Source organism: Mustela erminea, chromosome 14, assembly GCF_009829155.1.
Source record: "Mustela erminea isolate mMusErm1 chromosome 14, mMusErm1.Pri, whole genome shotgun sequence".
In the NCBI taxonomy this organism is placed as follows: Eukaryota; Metazoa; Chordata; class Mammalia; order Carnivora; family Mustelidae; genus Mustela; species Mustela erminea.
In genome coordinates, this window is record NC_045627.1 from 35,962,631 (window position 1) to 35,984,214 (window position 21,584).

The following is a 21,584-nucleotide window of genomic DNA, read 5'->3' on the forward strand; positions in this document are numbered from 1 at the left end:
TGAGGTCCTGGTTTCAAGTAAGTCAATCAGATGCTCTTTGGGTAGTTTAATTCTGACTCTCCTTCTATTTCGCGCTTTTCCTGGAAAACAGTAGGAAAGCAAAGCTGTTGCTTTATTTGTCGCAAGAATGTACCCCCCTCTCCCTGGAGTCCCGGGCCCCAGGCCCTCCCAGAGACCCCAGGTCCAGGGACCACGGCCGGTCACTGCCCCCTTGTGTGTTGCAGGGACCGGCAGCAATGCCTGTTACATGGAAGAAATGAAGAACGTCGAGATGCTGGAGGGGAATGAGGGGCGCATGTGTATCAACATGGAGTGGGGTGCCTTTGGGGACAACGGGTGTCTGGATGACATCAGAACGGTCTATGACAGGCTGGTAGACGAGTATTCTCTGAACGCTGGGAAGCAAAGGTAACTCTGCTTGGTGGCAGGGGACACATGGGGGGCCAGGACTGTGAGGGTGGAAGGCTGTGGTCTGCCTGTTGAAATAGAAGAAGCTTCTAGTAGAAGTGGAGTCTGGATATAGGCTTAGAGACTAGTCCCTCAGTTTCCCTCCTGGCCTTTGTTTTTGGCTCAAGGAGAGCAGAGAACCAGGAGGATGCCCCCCCCCACCCCCGCACCGTGGTACATGGTACACATGGGCCCAGGTGGGTGTCCTGGCCAGGTGCTGCCTCTGCCCAGGAGTCTGCCCAGAGGACAGGGTGGCAGCAGCCACACCGCTTCCCTCAGTGTTCATTCTGGAACATTCTGGTCTTTCCATTGCTCTATGTTTCTTCCCCATCAGATTAATAGAAGCCTCTTGGTCAGCAGGTTTTTGTTTTGTTTGGCGGAAGTAAAATGCACTTGACCTGCAGTTGTCAGAGGGCACAGTGTGTTAGGATGTGGATAGTGGGGGCTTCTGTTCATTGTCCCCCAGCCCCCTGCATCGCCTCTTGGCAGTTTGGAGCCTGGGTCCGATGTCCTGCCTGAGATATGTGTCTATCCTCCCTACGGACAGACCAAGGACTCCTTATCTGAGGCTCCCAGGACTCAGGCCATCCTCTGCTGTCGCCCAGATGGGTTGGTCCGAGCTGTGTCCCCAGGAGCAGGAAGAAGCACTGGGGCGGGGGGTGGGGGGGAGGGCGGGCAGCACCTCCCAAATGAGACTTGTCCCCCAGCCATTCTCAAGATCTTCGCCTTTTCCGGATACAGCCATGCTGTTATTTACTCAGTGGTTTTCTTTAAGTCAGCTTCTATTTTTTACTTAAATTTAAGGAAGGAGAACGAGGGGGAAACCAGGATTATTGTAAACAGATGATAATCGTAAAATGAATAATGCAAAGACGAGCGTCACTCGATTCCAGCTCCTGTTTCCCACCGTAGGCTCTAAACAAGGATCCCCTGGGTCGGCAGGGCGGTGGCAGGCGGTAGAGGGGTCAGAGCCCCATCAGTAGAGGGGTCAGAGACCCATCGGCACCACACTGAGCTGGTGTCCTTGATGGTGTGAGGAGGACAGGAGGGGAACTGATGACGATAGCACCATCTCATGGTTGGTTTTCCTTCGGAGCCCCTGAAATCCTCTGTAGGGCCCCGTGGACTCTTCCCAGCTTGGGGTCACTGGGACTTGAGCACACGAGGGCAGGAGACAGAAGCCCCAGGAACAGGTTGCCCTCAGGAGCATGGCAGCCGCCTCAACCCTCCAGCCTGGGTGGCTTCCTCCCTATGCTGAGGGCTTGACCAGCGCTCTGGGCTTTTTCAAAACCTTCCAGAAATTTAATGGGAACTTTCCCCTCATTGTCTTCTTGTCCCTTTAAGACTCAGACCAGCTGTTTGCTTATTCTGCAGATAAGTTATTGAGCACTTGACTGAGAGCCTAGCACTGCATCTGTGCTAGACCCTGGGCCCCAAAGCTGAGCGGGACACAGGTTCTGGCCTCTCGAGTCTTCTGTGGCAGGGCCAAGAGAGGCAGTGTCCCTGTGTGCCTTGTGACGGGAAGGGAGGATGTGTGGGAGCCTGAGAGGGGCAGCCTGTGGGAGCCGGTCGGGGGGTGTGGGGTGGGGGAGGACAGGCCTCTTGGAGGAGAGTTTGGAGCGGAGAGCCGGAGTGGGGTTCTGCCAGACAGAGGCAGGAGGGACATGGTTCAGCAGTTAGACAGGAGCCCTGGTGATTTCGGTTCCAAGCCTGGGGAGGGTTGAGGCCCCCTCAGCCCTTCCTGGCCTCCCTCTGCCTCCGCTGAGCACAGGGCTGGGTGTGTGTGCTGGTGATGCTCCTGGAGCGGCAGGAAAGCACCCGAGGCTGCTGGGAGACCAGAGGCGGTCCCTAGACAGCAGCCTCTGCCTGTGTTTCAGGTACGAGAAGATGATTAGCGGTATGTACCTGGGGGAGATTGTCCGCAACATCCTGATCGACTTCACCAAGAAGGGCTTCCTCTTCCGAGGGCAGATCTCTGAGACACTCAAGACCCGGGGCATCTTTCAGACCAAATATCTCTCCCAGATTGAGAGGTGAGCGATGCTGGGGGTGGGGGGGCGTCCCCGCTGTTAGAGGCCCACATGGTCTGGCCCAGGGTGGGCGGGGTCGGGGAGTTTGTGATGAGCGTGGAGGCCCCTCACAGGACGTTTTGTCATGTGTGAGGACTTCCTCCTCCCTCTGGAGTAGTATAGACCCTGAGCAGCTACATACTGAAACCATATAATTTTATTATTAACGATTTTCCTTTTCTTCACTCGGAGCATTATGTATGTTTGTTGGAAGTCAGGCGAGTAAGCTGTAGGACTCCGTGTCAGGGTGAAGCTCCTCACAGATACTTGTGTCGAGGGCGCTGAGCCCAGTAGAGCCAAGAGCCACAGGTCTGGTCCCGCCCACGTTCCTCTGAAAGGCAGCCTGGGACCGGGCCGCTGGCTCACATAGGAAGTGTGCCTCATGGCGGGTCACTTCTGTGTTCTTGTGTGCATGGACCGCCCCCTCCCTGCCTCTGCCCTCGTCCCTGGTGGCCCGTGAGAGCAGGTGCAGGGCGCTCTGCATAAGCAAAAGCCACCTTGGTTCTTAGAATGGTCGTGGAAGCTGCGGTACCTGGCCGGCTCAGTACACAGCTCTTGATCTCAGGGTTGTGAGTTTGAGCCCTGTGCTGGGTATAGAGGTCACTTTAAAAAATTAACTTAAAAAATAAATAATAAAACTAAACAAGTAAATGTTTTGGAGGAAGGAAGCCCCCACAGCCCTTCTCATGCTAAGTACAGTGGTTTGCGGCTGGTCCCCTGGTGCGGGCTCCCAGGCCGCTCTGTGGAGCCCTGCGTCATCCAGCCTTCTGGGTTTTGTCCACCGCAGTGACCGATTAGCGCTGCTCCAGGTCCGGGCCATTCTCCAGCAGCTGGGCCTGAACAGCACCTGCGACGACAGTATCCTGGTCAAGACCGTGTGCGGGGTGGTGTCCAAGAGGGCCGCGCAGCTGTGTGGGGCGGGCATGGCTGCCGTGGTGGATAAGATCCGTGAGAACAGAGGGCTGGACCACCTCAACGTGACTGTGGGCGTGGACGGAACACTCTACAAGCTTCACCCGCAGTGAGTGGGGCCTCTGCTTGGGTGGTTAGGGCGTCCTGCGCTGCTGAGGTCCCTTGATGGGTTATGGGCCCCCAGGATGTGAGTCCCCCCGTCCCCCCCTCCACCGGGATAATTCCTCACCAGGACACAGCCGACCTGAGGCTGTGCATTCAGGGACTGGGCCTTGCCTGGTAGCAGCTGAGGAGCAGCTCCGAAGCTTGTTTTTTGTTTTTTTTTTTTTTAAAGATTTTATTTATTTATTTGACAGAGATCACACGTAGGCAGAGAGGCAGGCAGAGGGGGAGGGGGAAGCAGGCTCCCCACTGAGCAGAGAGCCTGACGAGGGGCTTGATCCCAGGATTCTGGGATCATGACCTGAGCTGAAGGCAGAGGCAGAGGCTTAACCCAGGAACCCCAAGCGGCTCTGAAGTTTAACTGAGATCCTTGGAGAAGAGTGGCTTTGCTTGGTTCAGCTTACACTGGTGGCATAGATTTCCTTCTCCCCACTCCTCCTGTGCCGCCCTCAGTTCAGGCAGCATCCAAGGGGAGGGTGGGTGTGGCCTTACTCATCAGCTTGGGTAGCTGCAGCCCGGCCAGGAGGCTGAGTTTGGTAAGCGGGGAGAGGCAGTGGGGACGGAGGGAGGAGGACGCCTTGTCTTGTTCACCTGCTAGATCAGTTTCTCAAGAGGCTTGCAAGGCAGGAAGAGGAGCGGGGAGGTGCCTCCTTATGGTCAAGGGTCTGACACTGCTCGGCCCGGTCTGCTCTTTGCTTGACCACATATCCCAAAGCTTGGCTCTTCTGAATGGAGTGACCCTACTATTGTCTAAACTGTGGTGCTTTTGCCAGTGAAGAGACTGCTGCTACTAATTACACTGGGACCGTCCCTGGTAATCGGGGCCATAATGTCACTCTCCTTAAAAGCAGCCTCACGCAAACCAATGTGGGCATGTGCTTCTTAGCTCATGGCCATGGCTGGGGAGGGTGCCAACTGCTGTCTGCCCCGGTCTCTCCACCTTCACAGCTGTCCTCTGTGTCCCCTGGGGCAGCATACCGGTGGGGCTTAGAGCTACGCTCTTGGCTGTGATCCCCGCACCATCATTTGGAAGCCGTGCTCAAGTGCCCCACAGCCAAGTGTCCTTGTTCTCATGGCCGATGGCCACGGGCAGGGCTGGAAGGTAGTATAGAAGTGTTGTGGGGGAGGCCCAAGCAGGGCTCCGACAGCATGCAGGTGGGCTCACCACTGAGAGCTCCACTGGTCTGAGCTGCTTCAGCCTGGCCATGTCTTACTGCCCAAACACAGAGTGGGGACCCAGAATCACCTGTCATTGAGGGTCTCTGTCACCGGGGGCCTGCCGCTCTTAGCCTTGGAGGCCAGGTGTTGGGCCATGGACAGTGATGGGCTGGGGACCTCGAGGGGCCACAGCTGAACTGACCCGGCGCTGGGCCACACGCAGGCGCTGGCACCCTTCTCCGTATCCTGTTCCCCAGTTGCCTTGGGCTTGGGGGATGGCTGGGTCTGAGCACGTTATTCCTGGCCTGGCCCTGATGAGCCTTCTGGTCACTTCTGTTTGGATTCTCAGCTGTTCCTCCCTGCCGGAAACTGAGGTGGTGGGATCAGGGCAGATCCAGTGTCCCCCAAACCCTTCTCTAGAAGCCCCTCCCGTCTTGATTGTCCCCTGTCATTAGGGTCCTGAGCCATCCTCTCGTGGGCCCGGCATCTCTTCACGTCTTCGCCACTTACCCTCCTCTGTGTGTTTTCTCTCTCAGCTTCTCCAGAATCATGTACCAAACCGTGAAGGAACTGTCACCAAAATGTAACGTGTCCTTCCTCCTGTCTGAAGACGGGAGCGGCAAGGGGGCTGCCCTCATCACGGCAGTGGGCGTCCGGCTCCGGGAAGAAACGAGCAGCTAAGGGTCCCAGTCCCCCGGCCTGCTGCCCCTCCGGCACGTCTCTCTTCGGGCGGCCACCCCTGTCCCTCCCAGTGAGCTGGGCCGGGAGCCGCCGGCGCCAGAGCCCGCCATCGCCGTGGCGGGGAGGGGACGCAAGCCAACTAAGGCGCATAACGTAGGGTACAAAATAGAGCGTGTGCTATTGATAATCTCTCCCCACTCCGGCCCCCTCCTCACCCACCCTGCCACTCTGCATGATCCGATTTCAGCCCGGTCGTCCGCTCCCCACGTGTGAAGTTTAGTGGCGCCCATTTCCGGTTTCTGCATTCGTCCGACAGAGTTATTTATTGGCCCAAGATGAAAAGTCACGCCATCTGACAGGCCTTCTGGGCCTCCACAGCCCGTCCTTGGGGACTCATCCCCCGTGGGAAATGTATTCTCACCAGCAGACACTGCCGGGACTCCTCCTCCCAGGGGCATCCGAGCGGCTTCCTCCCGCCCCAGCCCCCACTGCTGTCTGGCGTCCCGAGGTTCCCATCGCGACGTATCCATGCCACTGAATCGTGTGTCCGTGGAACTGGTCAGAGCCACGCTGTGACAGTCTCGCCTTCTGTCTGTCTTGGGGGTGCGAGGGGAGGTGGGCAGTTCTGCGGGAAAGTGTCTTGTCTCCATTTGGGTAAAAGGAACGAAACCAACAAACAGTGCCCTCCTTGGAAATTCCCCATTGCTTTTGTGAGCCATGTTGTATGACCTAGTAAACTTTGTACCAATTCAAAGACCCTGAGTGATGCTTGCTGGCTGGAGGTGGGGAGGCCGTGCGAGGATGCCAAGGAAACTGAGCCCTTTGGGGGTCCTGGGTTGGGAGGCTTGGGGGGGAGTGCTTCAGCCCCTGGCCTTCGTTGAGTACTGTAACTTCTCTGTTCTCTGCAGAGTGTCAGCAAGCTAGCGTCTTCCCTTGTTTTCCAGCCCCCGCCTGGCCAGTTCCCTGCTGTAGCCCCCGGGTCCCACCCCTGCACCTTTAAGAAGGTAAAGTGGTGGGGGGCCTCTGGGCTCCCAGGGGCTGTTTGGGTTTAATGAGAGGAGAGTGGGCACTGGCTCTCCCCAGGTAGACACCACCCTTCATCACCTTCTGCCAACTCCCAAGGGACCAGAGGGTGTAGACCCCCGCTCTAAGGCGGATGAAGTCTCAGGCAGCCCAGGGAGCAGGTTGTCTGCACTGTCCTCCTCTCCCCTTCGAATGAATCCCTTCTGTAGGAAACTGTGCCTCCCCTGACCCTTTTGTCCCTCTCCCACCCCACAGCCCGCCAGTGGATCCCACATCAGCCCACTTCCCATGTCCTGTGCGGTTTAAGGCCAGAGTCCCTTTATTGGGCACGGTGATCTCTGAGGGGGGGGTGGGCGCACCTAGCATTAAACTCTCTTGCTGTGCATTTACAGTGTCACGTGGTTCTTCTGAAGGGGCAATGGGGCGTGCAAGGTGAGGCGGCAAGTGGGGAGAAGTGTGTCTTTGGGGTGCACCGGGCCAGGCCTGGAGCTCTGCTGGAGTCGCTTCCTGCCCGCCATCTTCTTGCTGCTGGAGTGAGGGGGACCACTGCTGCTTGCGCCCTGGAGGCATCTGTGTAGCATGGCTGGCTTGGTGGGGATAAAATTCACGCCTTCAGCACTCCACGCTAGTTTACAGGCCTCACTTCAGTCTTCCTCACAGCATCCCTGTGAGGCAGTTTTGCCCCTGGGAGTAGAAGAGGCGGAGAATCAGAGTGACTTGTCCCAGGCAACACAACCGAGACTCCTTTTGACTCTTTATCCACCGTCTACACTGAGCTGGGTCTGAGTTCAGATGCCCACGCAGAGAAGCCCCAGGTTAACTCACAGCTTTCCAAAATAAGCCGCTCCCTCCCCGTGTCTTTGGCCTAATACTAAATCAGTATCATGGCTGGGTGCTGTCCACAGCTGTGTTCTGTTTGGTTTTACCAATAATTATACAAATGTGAGCCAAATGTAACAAGTCTGGAAGGCTCACAGATTTGGATTTCTGGTGTGTCTGGAAGGATCCGGAAGATCTAGCAACAGTGGGTGCCCATTACCTCATGACAACCTTTGTCCAGAGGTGGTCAGCTGCTGTCCCCTTTAGATGCGTACGCCCTCCACTTCGTACCGTTCCCTGTTACCCCAGCGCTGGAAGTCACTCCTTGAGTTGTATGCCCCAGGAAGGCGTCTGAGCTTGTAACTCCTGGATTAGATAACTGTTCGCTGACACTGTCTTCCTGTACTGTTACTGGCTGATGTGAAGCCCCATCAGAGAGGGGGCTGGGCCCTCTTAGAGTTCGCATCTACTTGCCACGCTCCTGGCCCATCTTGTTTTTCCGCGGGTGTACTGAAGGCTGGAGGATGGGTCAGATTTTCAGACTGGACCTCTCCACTGGCTACTTCTCCAAGGGTGCCAGGCACAAGGCTTCAGGGTTCAGCAGGTACCCCATGTTGGGGACCCCTGGCCTGCCCATTGGTAGCCTAAGAGGGGGCAGTATCCCCGGCCATGAAAAAAGTCTCTTTAGTGTGACACCGGTTGGCCCTCATGGAAAGGGATGGAGTGTGGGTCAGCTCAAGCTTATCCTCCTTAATGGGTGTGACCCACGGGCAGCAGCGGAAAGCAAGCCGGAATCCAGAGCGAAACCTAGGAGAACAGGGGGTCACCTTGAGCAGACGGGTGAGGGGGACAGTCTGGGAAGTCCCCCCACCTCCAGGAGCCGATCTCCTCTCCAGAGGAAAGTCATCCTCTCACCCCTGTCTGTCATTGTTCACTGTGCCTGAGTGGATTTGAGTTTTGGAAACGCCCAGAAAGAATCTGGAGCTAAATCTAATGAGTGAAGCGGGTGATTAAGCCTAATTAGACCATTTGTTATCACAGACAGAAAGAAACCAAATACAACTTAAAGAAATAACAGATTTTCTTGTTTGACTTGTTCCTTGCCTTTTAAAGGAGTATTCTAGAGGATGAAGAAGTTTGGACTTTGGCCCTGTTGGGCAGAGTAAGGATGCTCTCCCAAGGGGGCTGCTTTGAGGGAAATCATGCACAGGGAACAACTACATTTTGGTATATTTGTTTAAAAAATAGCTCTCCCATGGCCGGACTAAAGGTAAATTAGAAGGGGAGGCAGATGGCAGTGGAGGAAATGGCCTGGGAGAAACAGAACACTGGCTTGTCAGAGAGGAGCAGAGATCAATGGGACCCTTGGTGACAGCCACTTGACTGTTCCCAGGGGACAGAGGTTCCATGTTCCAGAAGAGCAGCCCTGACTTTGGTTCCTCACCTTGCAGTTCTACAAGATTCCATGGTGTGGCCCAACAAATGCCTCTCTTGTGGGAGCTTCACGGCCTCTGCTGTTCCCTCTGCTGGATGCCTTTTCCTACACAGCTACAGGGCCCACTCAATCCTCATCTGTGCTCAAAAGAATCCTCAAGAAGGCCAACCCTGGCCATGCTATAAAAGTGCTTCCCCTGTGCCGCCGCCTCCCCCCAGCACCTCCTGTCCTCCCATCCCCAGCTCTGGGGTTCCTTTTTTCCGTAGAACTTACGCCTAATACACTATGTGGTTCATCCACTTGGTGGATTCTGGAATTATTTCACAGACTCTCAGACTCTCAGGGACTGCGTCACTGGGTAATGGGAGAGAGCCCATGCATAGACAGGGAGTGCTGGGGGCCCCTCCCTGACTATGCCAGTTCCTGGGTCCAAGTTCTCCTAGAAACTACATCAAGAGAAAGGTGTGATGGGGGGTCAAGGTTACAGGCCTTGGAGTTCCATAGAATCCTGGTTCCACTGCTTGCTGTATGAGTTTAGGAGTGTTCCTTTCTGGGGCTCAGTTTCCTCAACTGTAAAAAGGGATAACACCTCCCTTCCTCCTATCATCTTCTTACCTCTCAGGAGACAATGGAAGTTTCTAGCACACATTAAATACTCAAAATTTAAAAAAAAATCACAATTCTCTCACTTTCTCCTGGCCTGGCCCAGGTGGCTGGAATATCTGGGCAACAAAGATCCTAACGGCATGATGAGTGGCCTGGACATGTGGGCAGGTGGGTGATAAAAGGCTTGAACACAGAGGCCCATGGCCAACCTTATCCACATGGCTGTCTTGTAGAGACCAGGACTGTGTCCACCTCTCATCTCTAACCTGACCCCCTTTTGGGTTTCCTGAAGGCTTCCACCTCTCCAGGTGCCTCAGAGCAAATGCCAGCCCCTCTGGGGGAATGCTGATTCTCCAGAAGTATGGGCTGGGACAACCAAGGGCATCTGAGGAGTGACAGCGTGGTTCCTTCTTCCCTGTCTCTGCCAAGGTCACACTCCAGCTGTCCCAGAAATCCCCGTGGCAGCAGGAAATGCCCTCTGATCTCCCGAGGGAGCAACCTGCTCCCTCACCAGTCTTGCCCCCCACTCCCCCGTGAGTGCTTCATACTGCTGGGGCTGGTGCGGGTCACCTGGCTCAAGGAAAGGTCTCATGTGGGAAGCTCTTGAATATGTCAGGACAGAGGAAGTCCCGCCCTCCTTTACCAGGCTCCTTCCTTTCTCCCTCTTTGTCTGTCCTATGGCCTCTCTTTGACCCTGCTCCTCCCTCCATCTCTCTGTCCCTCCCTTCTCTCTTCTCCTGGCCCCAGATGTAGGCCCTGAAGAGAGGGCAGGAGCAGATGGATGGTGACAGCTGTGGTCTGGGCAATGGGACAAGGCCTTGGGGAGGAGAAGGGGGCTCGAGCTGGGTCCCCGAGGGAGTGAGGATTGTGCTGTGGGCTCAGTATGAGGACAGCAACCCATGCGGGGGTGGAGGGCACAGGCTCACGCTGTGCCAGGGAGCCCAGCTGGGGCCAGGCCACGGGTCCCTGAGGGCCGAGGAGAGGGGGGCTGGGATGAGGGCTCACCGGTGGTTGAGGCAACAGTAAATGATGGGATTGTACATGGTGGAGCTCATGGCCAGCCAGAAGAGCGTCAGGTACACCTGCTGGATGAACTTGTGGTAGTAGATGTCCTCTTGGAAGTTGCCCAGGATGAAGTAGAAGTGGTAGGGAAGCCAGCAGATAGCAAACGTCACCACCACCAGCACCATGGTCTTCACAAACTGGGCCGGGAGAGCCTCAGGTCACACCTCAGCCTGGAAGCAGCATCCCCTCCAACCTCCAAGAGTGGCGGCAGGACGCCCCTCATCCCTGGGAAGCCCTCAGTCTCCTGGAGCATTCATGGTCTTGACCCCTAGGCCCTACACCACTGCCCGAATTGTTGTTCTTTCTTTCACATCCTTACGCCTTAAGCCCAGCTTGGGGCTGCCTCATCTAGCTGGTGTCCCAGACCCCTTCCCTCAGAGCAGCTCCCCTTCCTGCAGAGTGGGTGAGCTCCTAACCCAATTCTTGGGGGATCCCCTATGCCAGCTATGGTTCTCAGGTGCCCCTCTCTCCATCTGTCATAACCCTTCTATCCATGGGTAGTAAGACTCTAGTCGGGCCTCCCAGCCTCTGCCTAGGAGCCAGCACCCTGACCTTTCCCTCTCAAGCCTGGTCTCTGCAGGCCCAGTACGCCCTGAGGAATGGAGGGCAAGCCAGTGATGGCAAGTGGAGACCAGCTCGTCGTGAGAAGGGACACTCAGATGGTGTCCCATGTCTGCCTACTTCCCTGAATTGCCTTATGAAAAATGCCCAGTAGCAGACATGAAGCCAAGACGGGAACCTCATACTTGAGATTAACCATTACCTTCCTTGGACTCCTAACAAGAAGGGCACGGCAAAGATAAACTTCCCCGAGAAAAGCGTAGAGGAGGTCTGAATCATAGAATGCTCTATCGGGACCCTTGGAGGGCCCCAATGGCGGGGAGGAGGGACGACACTGGCACTTGGGTTAGAAATCGAAGGCAGACTGCGTGCAGCTGGACTCCACGGATGGGAGCTGTGCATTCCAGCATTTGAGAATTCTCTTGTAATTCTATACAGAAGCCTCCCGGAGTTCCACAGGGCTTCTTAAATTCAACATTCCAATTACGCAACATGTCTTAAGATTTTGAGATTCAGTCATTCTAAGATTCTTGAGAGTACCTGCAATTCTTTGGGGCTTTAGGATTCTCCAAACATTCTGGGGGAGTTCCTTCAGTTTCGCATTTGGCCAAGGGCTAAAGTGTGACCTCCTGGGAAGAACTCAGGTTCAGGCGGGGGCTTTGCACTGGGGGAAGTTGGGATGGATCCCGTGCTCACCCGCACCGCCAGAGGGGCGGGCTCCGAGCCCCGAAGGGCGGTGCCCTGAGGCGGGCCCCGAACTGACCCCGCCCCCCCGCCGAGCCCCGCCCCCGGCGCACACCTTCCTCTTGGCCCGCAGGTGGCGCAGGCCGGCGCCGTGCATTTGGTGCTTGGGAACCTCGCGTCTCCAGAGCTTGAGGCCGATGACACTGTAGGTGAGGAGCATCACCACGAGAGGCAGCACGTAGATAAGGACGATCACCGTGAGGTGGTACCTGGAGGGAAAGGCAAGGGCCTGGGCATGGGACGGCCAGGGAGCGACTTCTGCATCCGCCAGCGCTCAGTTTCCCTGTCCCCGCTCGCGCCCCTGAGCCAACCCTGGCCGGCCACCCGGGGCCACCTCTCAAGGCTTTGATTTAACATAAAGGGGTGGCGGGGACAACATTGGCTAGTATATATGCCCAAAGAGGGCTTCGCCTGCTGCAAAAGGGACACCTGCTTTATCTGTGTGATTCTCCAGATGTTAGACAAATACTACCGAAAAAGGAAATAAATAGGAATGAAAAAGTTAACCAAATAGTATATTTGTTTAACATTTAAAATGCCATTAACCACAAAGGAGGAAGTAAAATTACTAATTCCATTCTCACCAATTCCATCACCATTCTATCCCCCGCGGATATCCTTATCAGGGAACAGGCCAGGGGCAAGAGTTCCAGGCGGTACAGGATATGGGTCCTCTCTTCCTGCCAATCAGCATTTGGTTGGGAACACAGCTCACAGCTGCAGGCTTTCTCTCACACCACCTTAGAGCAAGTGGCCCAGATCACCCTGACAGTCACTCATCTAGTGCCTGCGGAGAACACCTTGGGCTGTGTGGGGCGGTTTCCTTTCCTTTTGGAAACGAAATGTGTGTGCTGCCCATTCTGGTTTCTGAGAGATGCTGCAGCGGGGACACCTCGTGAATGAGGTGAGACCTGAGACCTGCGGCCCTGTCACATGGCCTTTTTCTAGGACGGCTGAAGTGTTCCCAAGGCCCCATGATCAGTGTGCCAGACTTGCTGGGCCCCTTTTCCAGAGGAGCTGCCACTCAGAGAGGGGGGGAGCAGGGGGCTCCAGCAAATGTCTTCCCTAAAGCCTGGGTTGAGAATTCTGTTTGCTTGCTTTTGGGGCAAGTATGCTAATTACAAAAGGCTTGTGGGCAGGGGTGCTCCTAGATGCCCAGATCCTCATCTAGTCCGGCTGTGGAGCAGGTAAGGGCAGGGAAGGGCAGTGAATGCCAGACCTCCCTCACTTTACCTCCGTTTTAAGGTCACAGAGTGAGTTAGATAGACCTTGAGGATCAGCAGAACCACCTGCCTCAGTGTCCGGAGGGGGAAAGTGAGGCTCAGAGAGGTGCAGAGTGTCTGTGACATATGAAACAGCTCCAGAGATTTAATCAACACTCAAAGGATTTCCCTATCACTGAAGGCCAGCTCTGTGAAGTCAGAACTGAGTTCTCTTTCAGGCTCTCACTTCAAAGTGTGACTTCAGGGTGCGCCCAGGTGTCTCAGTCGGTTAAACGGCAGCTTTTGGCTCCAATCATGATCCCAGGGTCCTGGCTGGGCTTCTCGCTCAGTGGGGAGGGTGCTTCTCCCCTGCCTGCGGTTCCCCCTGCCTGTGCTTGCTCTCTTCCTCTCTCGCTCTATCTCTCTGTCAAATAAATAAAAATCTTTATTTAAAAAAAAAAAGTGTGACCTCAGGCAAGTCTGACCTGTCCCTTGGTCTCAGTTTCCCCATTTGTAAACAAGGAGGTAATCACTAAGATCCTTCCCAAGTATGAGTGACATTCTTTCCTTGGGACATGGTTCAATATAGGAATTCACTCTGGGCCAGGTTCCTATGCAGAAATGAGCACCAAGGAGCCCTGGGGATCATCTGGGGTCTGCCACAAATAAGGACTGCCTCCTCTCAGAGCCTGGGCTTTTTTGTATTTTGATTTTGGGGGTCTATGTGCGTTTTCCTGGACAGGGCGTTTGTAATTTCATCAGGTGCCTACACACCCAGGATGGGAGATTGTGAGAATGCAGCCCCCTTCCAGATCTCAGAAGCGCCTCCAACAAAAATTGCACCTTTGCACACATAAAACCAGGCTTTCCCCATACCCTCGCAGAATTCTAGGTAACATCAAAGTATCGCCTTCCTAGCTCAACGTCTGCCCTCTTGTTTTCCCTTGGTGCCTGAATCAGGGTTGGAACTCACCATCCCCGCAAAACTGGTGCTGGGTCCCCAGAGTTATTACTGATCCCCCTCTCAGGGAGAAAGGCCTGTAATAAGGTGGAGAAACACTGCCCCCCAGCGGTCATCCATAAAATACTCTGCTCTCCACCCGTCCCCGAGCCTTCCCTACAAGGCCACTAGCCTTGGAGCGACCAGACCTTCGGAGCAGGGTGGGGTGCAAAGGGAGGGCAGAGACCCGGCAGGGCCCGCCCTCGAAACTCATCAGTCCCCAGGAACGGGCTTCTCCGGCTTCTTCCGTAGCACTGAAGGCCACGCAGCAGCGGGACTCTCTTCGGGCTGGTGCTCCGGGCAGACGGAGCCGGTGTCGGGGGCTGGGGGGTGGGGGTGAGAGGGACGTTGGGGGAGGGGTGTTCAAGGAGGCGGGGCCTGTGTTGTTGTGGTGACCTAGCCGCAAGGCGCCCACAGCGGGCACATCCTCCGGCCTCTGGTGGCTGGGTCTCTATTGGGCGAAATGGGCGACCTCCAGGTTCGCTCTCATTTGTCTCCTGCTTAAACTCCCGCATACTGGGTGCTGGTTCGAGGCCAGGAGCGGCGCTAACGGCTCAGTGGCCTGGCTCACCCATGCTCGCAGCAACCCCCAGCGAGTGGTCTTAGGATTCCCACGTGAAAGGGGGGCCAAAGTGACTACGAAGGTTCCTCCAGCCAGCAGGAGACAGAGCAGGACTCCCAACGACTGCCTTCCAAACCTCAACCAATTGTCCCTCTGCTAAATGACCTAGTCGCATGTCTGGGCATCCGGAAGCCAGAACGTAGCAAACCGAGGCTCGGAGAGGAAAGGACTTACCCAGGGTTCCACGGTGGCCAGCCCAGGTCTGAGTTCTTCTGCCTGGTCCTCAGCGGGAGACAGGCACGGGCAGCTTCCAGAAAACACCTGCCCTTTCCGCCTCAATACACTGACCCTCTGTGGCCGAGCATGTACAGTGCCCTCCCCCAAACACACCCCTACACACATTTCCACACACCTGTGAGCACACCCACTTCCACGGACATGCTCCTGGACCCTCTCTCACACACGTGCACACACACGTGGGTGCATCCTGGCCGCTCAGTAGTACCATATGCATACCCTCACCTAAGGACGTCCCTGTCCTTATCTGAGTGGCGGGGTGGCGCAGAAGGGGGGGGGGGGCGCTCCAAAATGGCTCTGCCCAGATTGAAGCCCTTGCGTCACCACCTTCCAGCTGTGGGACCGTGGGCGTATTACTTGGTTTCTAGTGCTTTGTTTTACTCATCTGAAAAATGGGAATCATAAGACCTGTGTGCCCCATAGTGTTAGGAAAACTGATTGGTTTCGTGTATGTAAAGCCTGACTCTCAGGAAGCGCTAAGTGTCACTTGGTGTACACATGGACTCACATAATCCCAAATACCCTCAAAAACGCACGTGCACCCCCAAGTGCATATGCACAAGCACGTACATTCTCAAGCCTATGCACCTGCACATACACATGCACACAGACGTGTACACACACACACACACACACTCTCATGCTCCCCACCCCCTAGGCCTTACAAAAGGAGCGTCTTGCGGCCGTTGTCCTCTGGCCAGACCACGACACACTTGGTGGCGCCTCGGTCCATGGTGATGGTGGAGTAGAAGCACTGGGGGAAAGCGAGGGCCAGGGCCAGGAGCCAGATGCCAGCAATCACCGCTCTGGTGCCCAGGGCTGAGAGCCGTGGCTGGAAGGGGTGGACAATGGCCACGTACCTATGAGCAGAGGGCTGTGTGAGCTATGGGCATCCTCCCATCAGAGCAACCCCCATCCCCTTCTCCAGGACCCTGTAGTTCCCACTCCCCTCCACCCCCCACCACTGCTGGGGACTTGCAGAGAACTATCCAGGCTGGTGACTCTCCCACAGCCCTAGCCCCTGAAACCCCAGCCCAGGCCCACCTCACCACCTCCCTCTGACATGAGAGAGTTGTGCGGCCACACTGGAAGTCCTCTCAGGACATTTGCCTGAAGCTCAGCCCAGCTGAGCCACTTGGCCCTATGCCAGCCCCGCTTGTGCCCAGAGACCTCAGCAGAAGCAGACAGTCTCCCGGACAAAGCCCAAAACCAGCACCGCCTGGCTTTCTATGGTGGTGGACATGCTCTCTGTATGTCCGGTTCTGTGCAGAAGTCACTAACCACACGTGGCTATGAACCCCAGAAGCATGACTAATACAACTGAGGAACTGAATTTTAAATGTTCATTAATTTAAATGTAAATAGACACATATGGCTCTAGTTACAATATCAGACAGAGCAGGTCCAAACCTTCAAACTCAGCGTTCAAAGCCCTCTGCACATGGCCGATGCACTTTCCAGCCCCCTCTCATTGCTTCCAGCACCTTCCCTGGCTCTCTCTGGTTAGGGAGTAGCCCTGCTTGTGGGACATTCGGGGGCGGGGAGCAGCATTTCTTCCCCCTCTTCCTGGAATTTCTCCTTTCATTCTGGATTCATTGAAGTCCACGTGAAAGGCCACCTCTTCCAAGAAGTCAGCCAGAAGCAGCTTGTTTCCTCAGCCCCTGCCTCTCTCCAGGGGAACCTGCGGGGATCTGGGCTGCTGTTTGGCACCCTGCTGCCTGGTGGTCCAGTATCTCAGGCAAGGGTTAGTGTCTCCCTTTCTTGTGCCAGGAGACAGAGGCTTCGAGAAGAGGAAGAACGAGCTTGGAAGAGGCAGCACTGGCTCTGAACTGAGTTTCGTGGCTTGCCTCCGCCCCCAGGACCTCTGAAGCTACTGTGGGAATGTTCTGCAGTCTCATGGGGCTGAGGCCTCATGGGTTGGGACCCCGACCAGGGATGGAGAGCTGGGGTAGCCACCTGCTTCCCAGCTCAAAGGACCCGAAGAGCTCTATCCATCAAAGACCCAGGACACGACCTGTGCCCCCATACGGCTTTAGTTGCTGCCTTGGAAGAGGAAGGGTTTGGGATTAGGTTGGGGCTCTCTTTGTGTCACGGACCTGTTGGCCATCCAATAAGGTCCATGGGCCCTCCACAGATTACGGTTTTTACAGGAATAAATTACACGAGATTAGAGAGACAACCAGCTATCCTAAAATACAGTTATCCAAACATGAAGTAAGGATGCCTGGGTGGCTCAGTCAGTTAAGTATCTGACTCCTGGTTTTGGCTCAGTTCATGATCTCAGGGTCGTGAGATCAAGCCCCGTGTTGGGCTCTGCGCTCAGTGCAGAGTCTGCTTCAGATTCTCTCTCCCTCTCCTTTCCTCTCTCTCTCTGTTTCTCAAATAAATAGAATCTTTACATATATATATATAATAGATTTGGGACAAAGCAAAACGCACATTTCTTTATCAACCCACTAAACAAAAGGATCTAGCAGGAGGTCTGGAACCCATGGTAATTTTTAAGTAGTGATGGTTACTGGCGATACTTGGAAATTTCTGCACAGCAGAGGTAGCTCTGATTTCTTTCGGTGACATTGTCCCAGGCACTGCTGGGGTCCCAGCAAAATGTGGTGTGCTGCCTCTGTTTATAATGGTGATTTTTAACTCCCACAGAAGCTCTTAACCCTTGGGATTTCTGTGCACAGTTCGTGGTCATGGGTAACGCGCGTCTAGGCTAGATGATTGTTGACCTTCTCCCCGAGACACTGACCTTCTCCTATTACTGTAGCTGGGCTTGGGGCCCGCTCCAGACCTCGGCAGTCCTGGACCCTGGACGAGGGTCTCAGCAGGGCAAGAAGAGAGACCATTTTCCTCAGTGGCCTTCCCCACAGATAAGGCAAGTGACTAGTAGGTCAACTTGGGGCTTGGGCTCCCTTGTTGTTCTAGGAGGTGGCGCGGGAATGAGGGGGAGCTTTTCTTCTTACCCTGCTGGTGGAGGGGCAGGTCTGGGACTTTGGATTCATACTGATCTAAATCTGAATCCTGACTAAGCTACATTCCAACAGTAGAGTCTTAAACAAACCACCCGAGCCCCCTAGAGCTTCTCTTTCCTCTTCTGTAAAGTGGGCAGATGGTCATTTGTGCACCTGTGGCTGGTGTGGAAGGGCAGCGAGATGTTTGAGAAAGGCTTGCAGACTGGTGGGGATTAGGGCGTGAAAGCATGGTTAGTCCCATGTATTTATTCCCTTTCAATCCACCAGAAGTGGCTTTGGTCCTGGATGATGCCTGGGCCTTCCTCTCTGGGATTGATCCAAACCTTGAGACAAGGCCTGGACAATCGGATGTCCTTGCCCTGCACAGGGCAGTTCACATCCTGGTGTTTGGGGCACAAGAGGAGCACTGACTCCGTGTGCCCTGAGCTCTTCCATGCTGTCTCTTTGAGGTTAGCCCGCCTTGGGGCTCCTCCTGCACAGCAGGCACGATCCTGCCATGGACCTTTGTTGCTGCCGTACCCGCCCCCTGGAATGTTCTTTTCCCACAGCTAGTGGGGCTCACTCTCTCTCTCCCCTCCTCCTTCCATCTTTGCTCCAATCCTACCCCATAGAAGGGCCGGTTCCATACCCTGTCTGGCCCTACGGCCTGCCCCCAGCCTAAGACACAGCCTGGCCTCTCGGGCCCCCTTGCCCTTCCCTGGTATCTTCCCACAGCACTCATGACCTCAAAATACAACATACCATTTCTTCATGCACCTATTGTTTAAATCCCTACCAGGCAGGTGTCTTTATCTGTTTGTCTCCCCAGTGCCCAGAACAGGATCTATACACAGTGGGCATGGAACGTGGGAATAAAGAAATGAACGGATGCGTTCTCACTATTGCCACCCCAATCTCTGGACACTGTCCTCTCTCATCCAGATTATTACCAGCAGCCTCCTGCTTGGTCTCCTGGCTCCCACCCCACCCCCTCCAGTCCGTGTGCCCCCCACTGCCCCCCACACCCCTTTAAAATGGAAGTTCCACGAGGCCTGATTTCCAGGACTATTTTTCCCCACTACATATATCCCCCAGTGCCTGAAACAGAGGGAACACTCCAGTACTTGTCGAGTGAATGAGAAGGAAATATTAGTGGACTTGCCGAAACGTCCAGGGGGACTGAGGTGTTGCTGGTGGGGGGAGGGGTTGAGGTCGGATGAGGGACGTGCCCTTCCTGAGAACAGAGAGCTCTGGGTTCTGGGCCCCTGGCCCTGTGCCCGACTTGCTGGCAATCCTACTTGTCTTGATCCTCATGTCCCAGGTACAAACACAGAAGCGTGGCCCACACAAGCGGTTTTCACACTTCTCTTTTCATTTTTAATGGATAGAAATCCATTTCTCAAATTTAGGAAAACTCCATAGAAAAACAGCCCAGAGCAGAGAAGCCAGCCATTACGTGTTGTTGGGCCACATGTTGGCGGGGGGATTGAGACTGGGGGGTTAATGGGGGATAGTGGGGCTCATGCTGCCTCAAACCATCCTGACAAGGGGTCTGTGTCTCTGAGGGTCCCAGGCCCGTCCCATCTCCTACACGCACCTGGTGTCTTTCTGTGTCCCTTTTCATTTGCTGTCTGTCTCAACTGGACTCCCCCAGGGTCACACAGTCCCCTTCTGAGTCCAAAACTGTGCCCTGCTGGCCCCAGCCAGCTTCAGAAGGACTGTACATGGTCCACGGATCCCTCAGCCCCCTGAGAACAGCATCAGGAGAAAACTGGACCCATTATAATTATATAGTAACTGTATGCAATATTCCATTCCCCCATATCATCTACCTAGGAATAGGAAATCAATATAAACAATTTCCTTGTAATGAAAGACACACACACACACACACACACACAAAATCAGCTCCAGAGAAGAACATTCCAGTAGGTCCCTAAACACAGCTGCTCTCTCCCTATGGCCTTGAACAACCGTGCAGTACTAAGTTCTTATGTCTAACCTTAGCTTCGCCTGCCTTGGCTCCACAGTCTCCCGTCTTCCAGAGGCATCCTCTTGGATCACAATGTGGCCGGGAGGCAATTCCCTGAGCTCTACTCTTAACTTGCTGTGTGACTGCAGGCACGTCACCAGCCCTGTCTGAGCCCCAACCAAGTGAGACCCTTTCCCCCAGCTCCCCCACGGCCCCCTCTTGCCTTTCAGCGGCGATAGCGGTCATAGAGTAGATGCTGACGAACATGGCCATGATGGGGAAGAGGTTCTGGAAGTAGCAGAAAGCTCGGCCAAAGTACCAGATGTTGTGGCTGGCGTAGACGAAATTGAAGGGGGCGTTGAAGGTGGCCATGCACAGGTCAGCCAGGGCCAGGTTGACAATGAAGTAATTGGTGACTGTGCGCATTCTCTGATGGGCCAGGATGATCCAGATGACTGTGGCATTGCCCGTCACGGCCACCAACACCAGGGCCAAGTAGGCGGTGGCCCACAGTGCCAGCTGCCAGCTGGGCATGGAGAAGGCTGTGACGCCCGTGGTGTTGCTCTCAAGGCTGGACGAGATGTTGGCGTCAGTCACAATGCCATGGGCCCCCATGGCTGCCCCTGGGTCTGGGACAAGTGGCCTGCCTCCTCTCTCCTCCTGAGTCCTGGTGCCCTGCCTGGATGTGCTACGGAAGAGAAATCCTCTTGGCTGCGGGAGTATGTGGGGGGAGAGAGGAGTAGGTGCAAAGCCAGGCACTTGGGGAGACAGGGGTCACTCCCAAGCTTCAAGTGAAGACAAGCTGGGCTGAGCAGAGCATCGGGTCCAGAGCCGTTCACCCTTCAGACTCCCATGTCCTGGCCAGACTTCTCAGATGTCCCATGGAAATCTAGAATCCAAGACACAGTTTCAGAGCAGGGAACATCCTTGTCAATCATCAATCAACTACTTTCCTGCAGAAACGAAGGACAGATTCCAAGAGGGGACGTCCCCAGCCCAGCTCATTCAGTAAGTGGGTGACAAACCAGGACTCCAACCCAGGCTCCTCCATTTTGGAAACGTTCTGGATCAGATGAGCACACAGCAGCAGCCTTTGGATTCCACGGGTCAACAGCACAGCGGGCTTTCCTCCAGGCTTTGGGGAGCAGGCTGGCCTGCGGTCGGGGACACGCTCACCATTCTGCTAACTGCCAGCCCTCGGAGCCACGGCCTTCCCTGCTGCTCTCCCCTGCGGGGTGCTGAGGGCCTTGGCAGGGGTTCAGCTCTAGTTCCCGCCCCTCGTCCCACCCCCTGCTTGGATGGCTCAGCCTTGACTCTCGAGAAAAGATTTAGGACTGGGTGCCAGAGCAGGGAGAGATCCAGGGGGAAGAGGGGACGGCAGGGGTGGGGGCTGGCATGGAGGCACCATCCTGGGGTGTGGGGGTGCATGTTTACACTCTCGGCCAGCCCAGGCCAGGGGCTGCATCTAGAAAGTGATCAGGAGCACACGTTGGGAGCTGGGCTGGGGCTGAGACTCGCTGTGTGATTCCAGGCAAGCCTCTTAAGGTTACCGAACTTCAGCTTTGTCATCTGAACAGAGATAGGACACATCAGGGCATATCTCACAGTGTGTTTGCGAGCTTTAAATGAGATAACGTACGCCAAGCCTAGTTAACATGGGGAAAAAGCATGACAGGGAGTTGTAGCCCCAGAGGGGACCCGGTAGTTGGCTCAGGGTTCGGCAGGTGGGAGAAGACAGAACTCAGAGTGCTTCTGGCAAGTTCTTGGGACAAGGAGGGGGCTTGCTGCCTCTTCTGTGAACCCCAGAAAGGCCAGAGGTCTGCGCGGGCGTCTGCTCTTGGTGGTCCTCTCTGTGCCTGGAGTGGTGGGGGGGGGGCAGGAGACCACGGGACGCTGTGTCTGAGCCACTGTGGGT

General features: G+C 55.4%; 2 protein-coding genes across 4 annotated transcripts in view; one reads left to right on the plus strand and one right to left on the minus strand.

Annotated features, from left to right (window-relative positions):
* Positions 1 to 6,183, plus strand: part of HK1 (hexokinase 1) — a 78,472-nt gene extending 72,289 nt beyond the window's left edge. For both annotated transcript variants that reach the window (XM_032312018.1, XM_032312017.1), the window contains 4 exons: positions 225 to 408; positions 2,325 to 2,480; positions 3,304 to 3,537; positions 5,285 to 6,183. In XM_032312018.1, the coding sequence (XP_032167909.1) occupies positions 225 to 408; positions 2,325 to 2,480; positions 3,304 to 3,537; positions 5,285 to 5,429 (719 nt within the window). In that variant the 3' untranslated portion in view covers positions 5,430 to 6,183. The remainder of the gene's footprint in view (positions 1 to 224; positions 409 to 2,324; positions 2,481 to 3,303; positions 3,538 to 5,284) is intronic.
* TACR2 (tachykinin receptor 2) lies at positions 5,613 to 20,838 on the minus strand. 2 transcript variants are annotated; one of them, XM_032312020.1, is made up of 5 exons: positions 19,893 to 20,838; positions 15,409 to 15,603; positions 11,738 to 11,891; positions 10,318 to 10,514; positions 5,613 to 7,136 (listed from the first exon to the last, which is right to left on the minus strand). In XM_032312020.1, exons 1-5 carry the CDS (start codon positions 20,282 to 20,284, stop codon positions 7,097 to 7,099), a joined length of 978 nt encoding a protein of 325 aa, XP_032167911.1. In that variant the 5' UTR covers positions 20,285 to 20,838; the 3' UTR covers positions 5,613 to 7,096. The 2 variants fall into 2 exon arrangements, with proteins under 2 accessions (XP_032167911.1, XP_032167910.1); XM_032312019.1 differs by having other exon boundaries at positions 5,613 to 8,078.
* Positions 20,839 to 21,584: the final 746 nt, after the last annotated feature.

What these genes read in the sequence shown, in the direction of transcription:
- TACR2 (XM_032312019.1), bottom strand. Translation starts at nt 20,284, where the DNA reads ATGGGGGCCCATGGCATTGTGACTGACGCCAACATCTCGTCCAGCCTT. An exon ending in GGCCGCAAGACGCTCCTTTT is followed by an intron (nt 11,892 to 15,408) that starts GTAAGGCCTAGG and finishes CTTTCCCTCCAG; the next exon opens with GTACCACCTCACGGTGATCG. An exon ending in TACTGTTGCCTCAACCACCG is followed by an intron (nt 8,079 to 10,317) that starts GTGAGCCCTCAT and finishes CTGTTCTCCTAG; the next exon opens with GTTTCGCTCTGGATTCCGGC.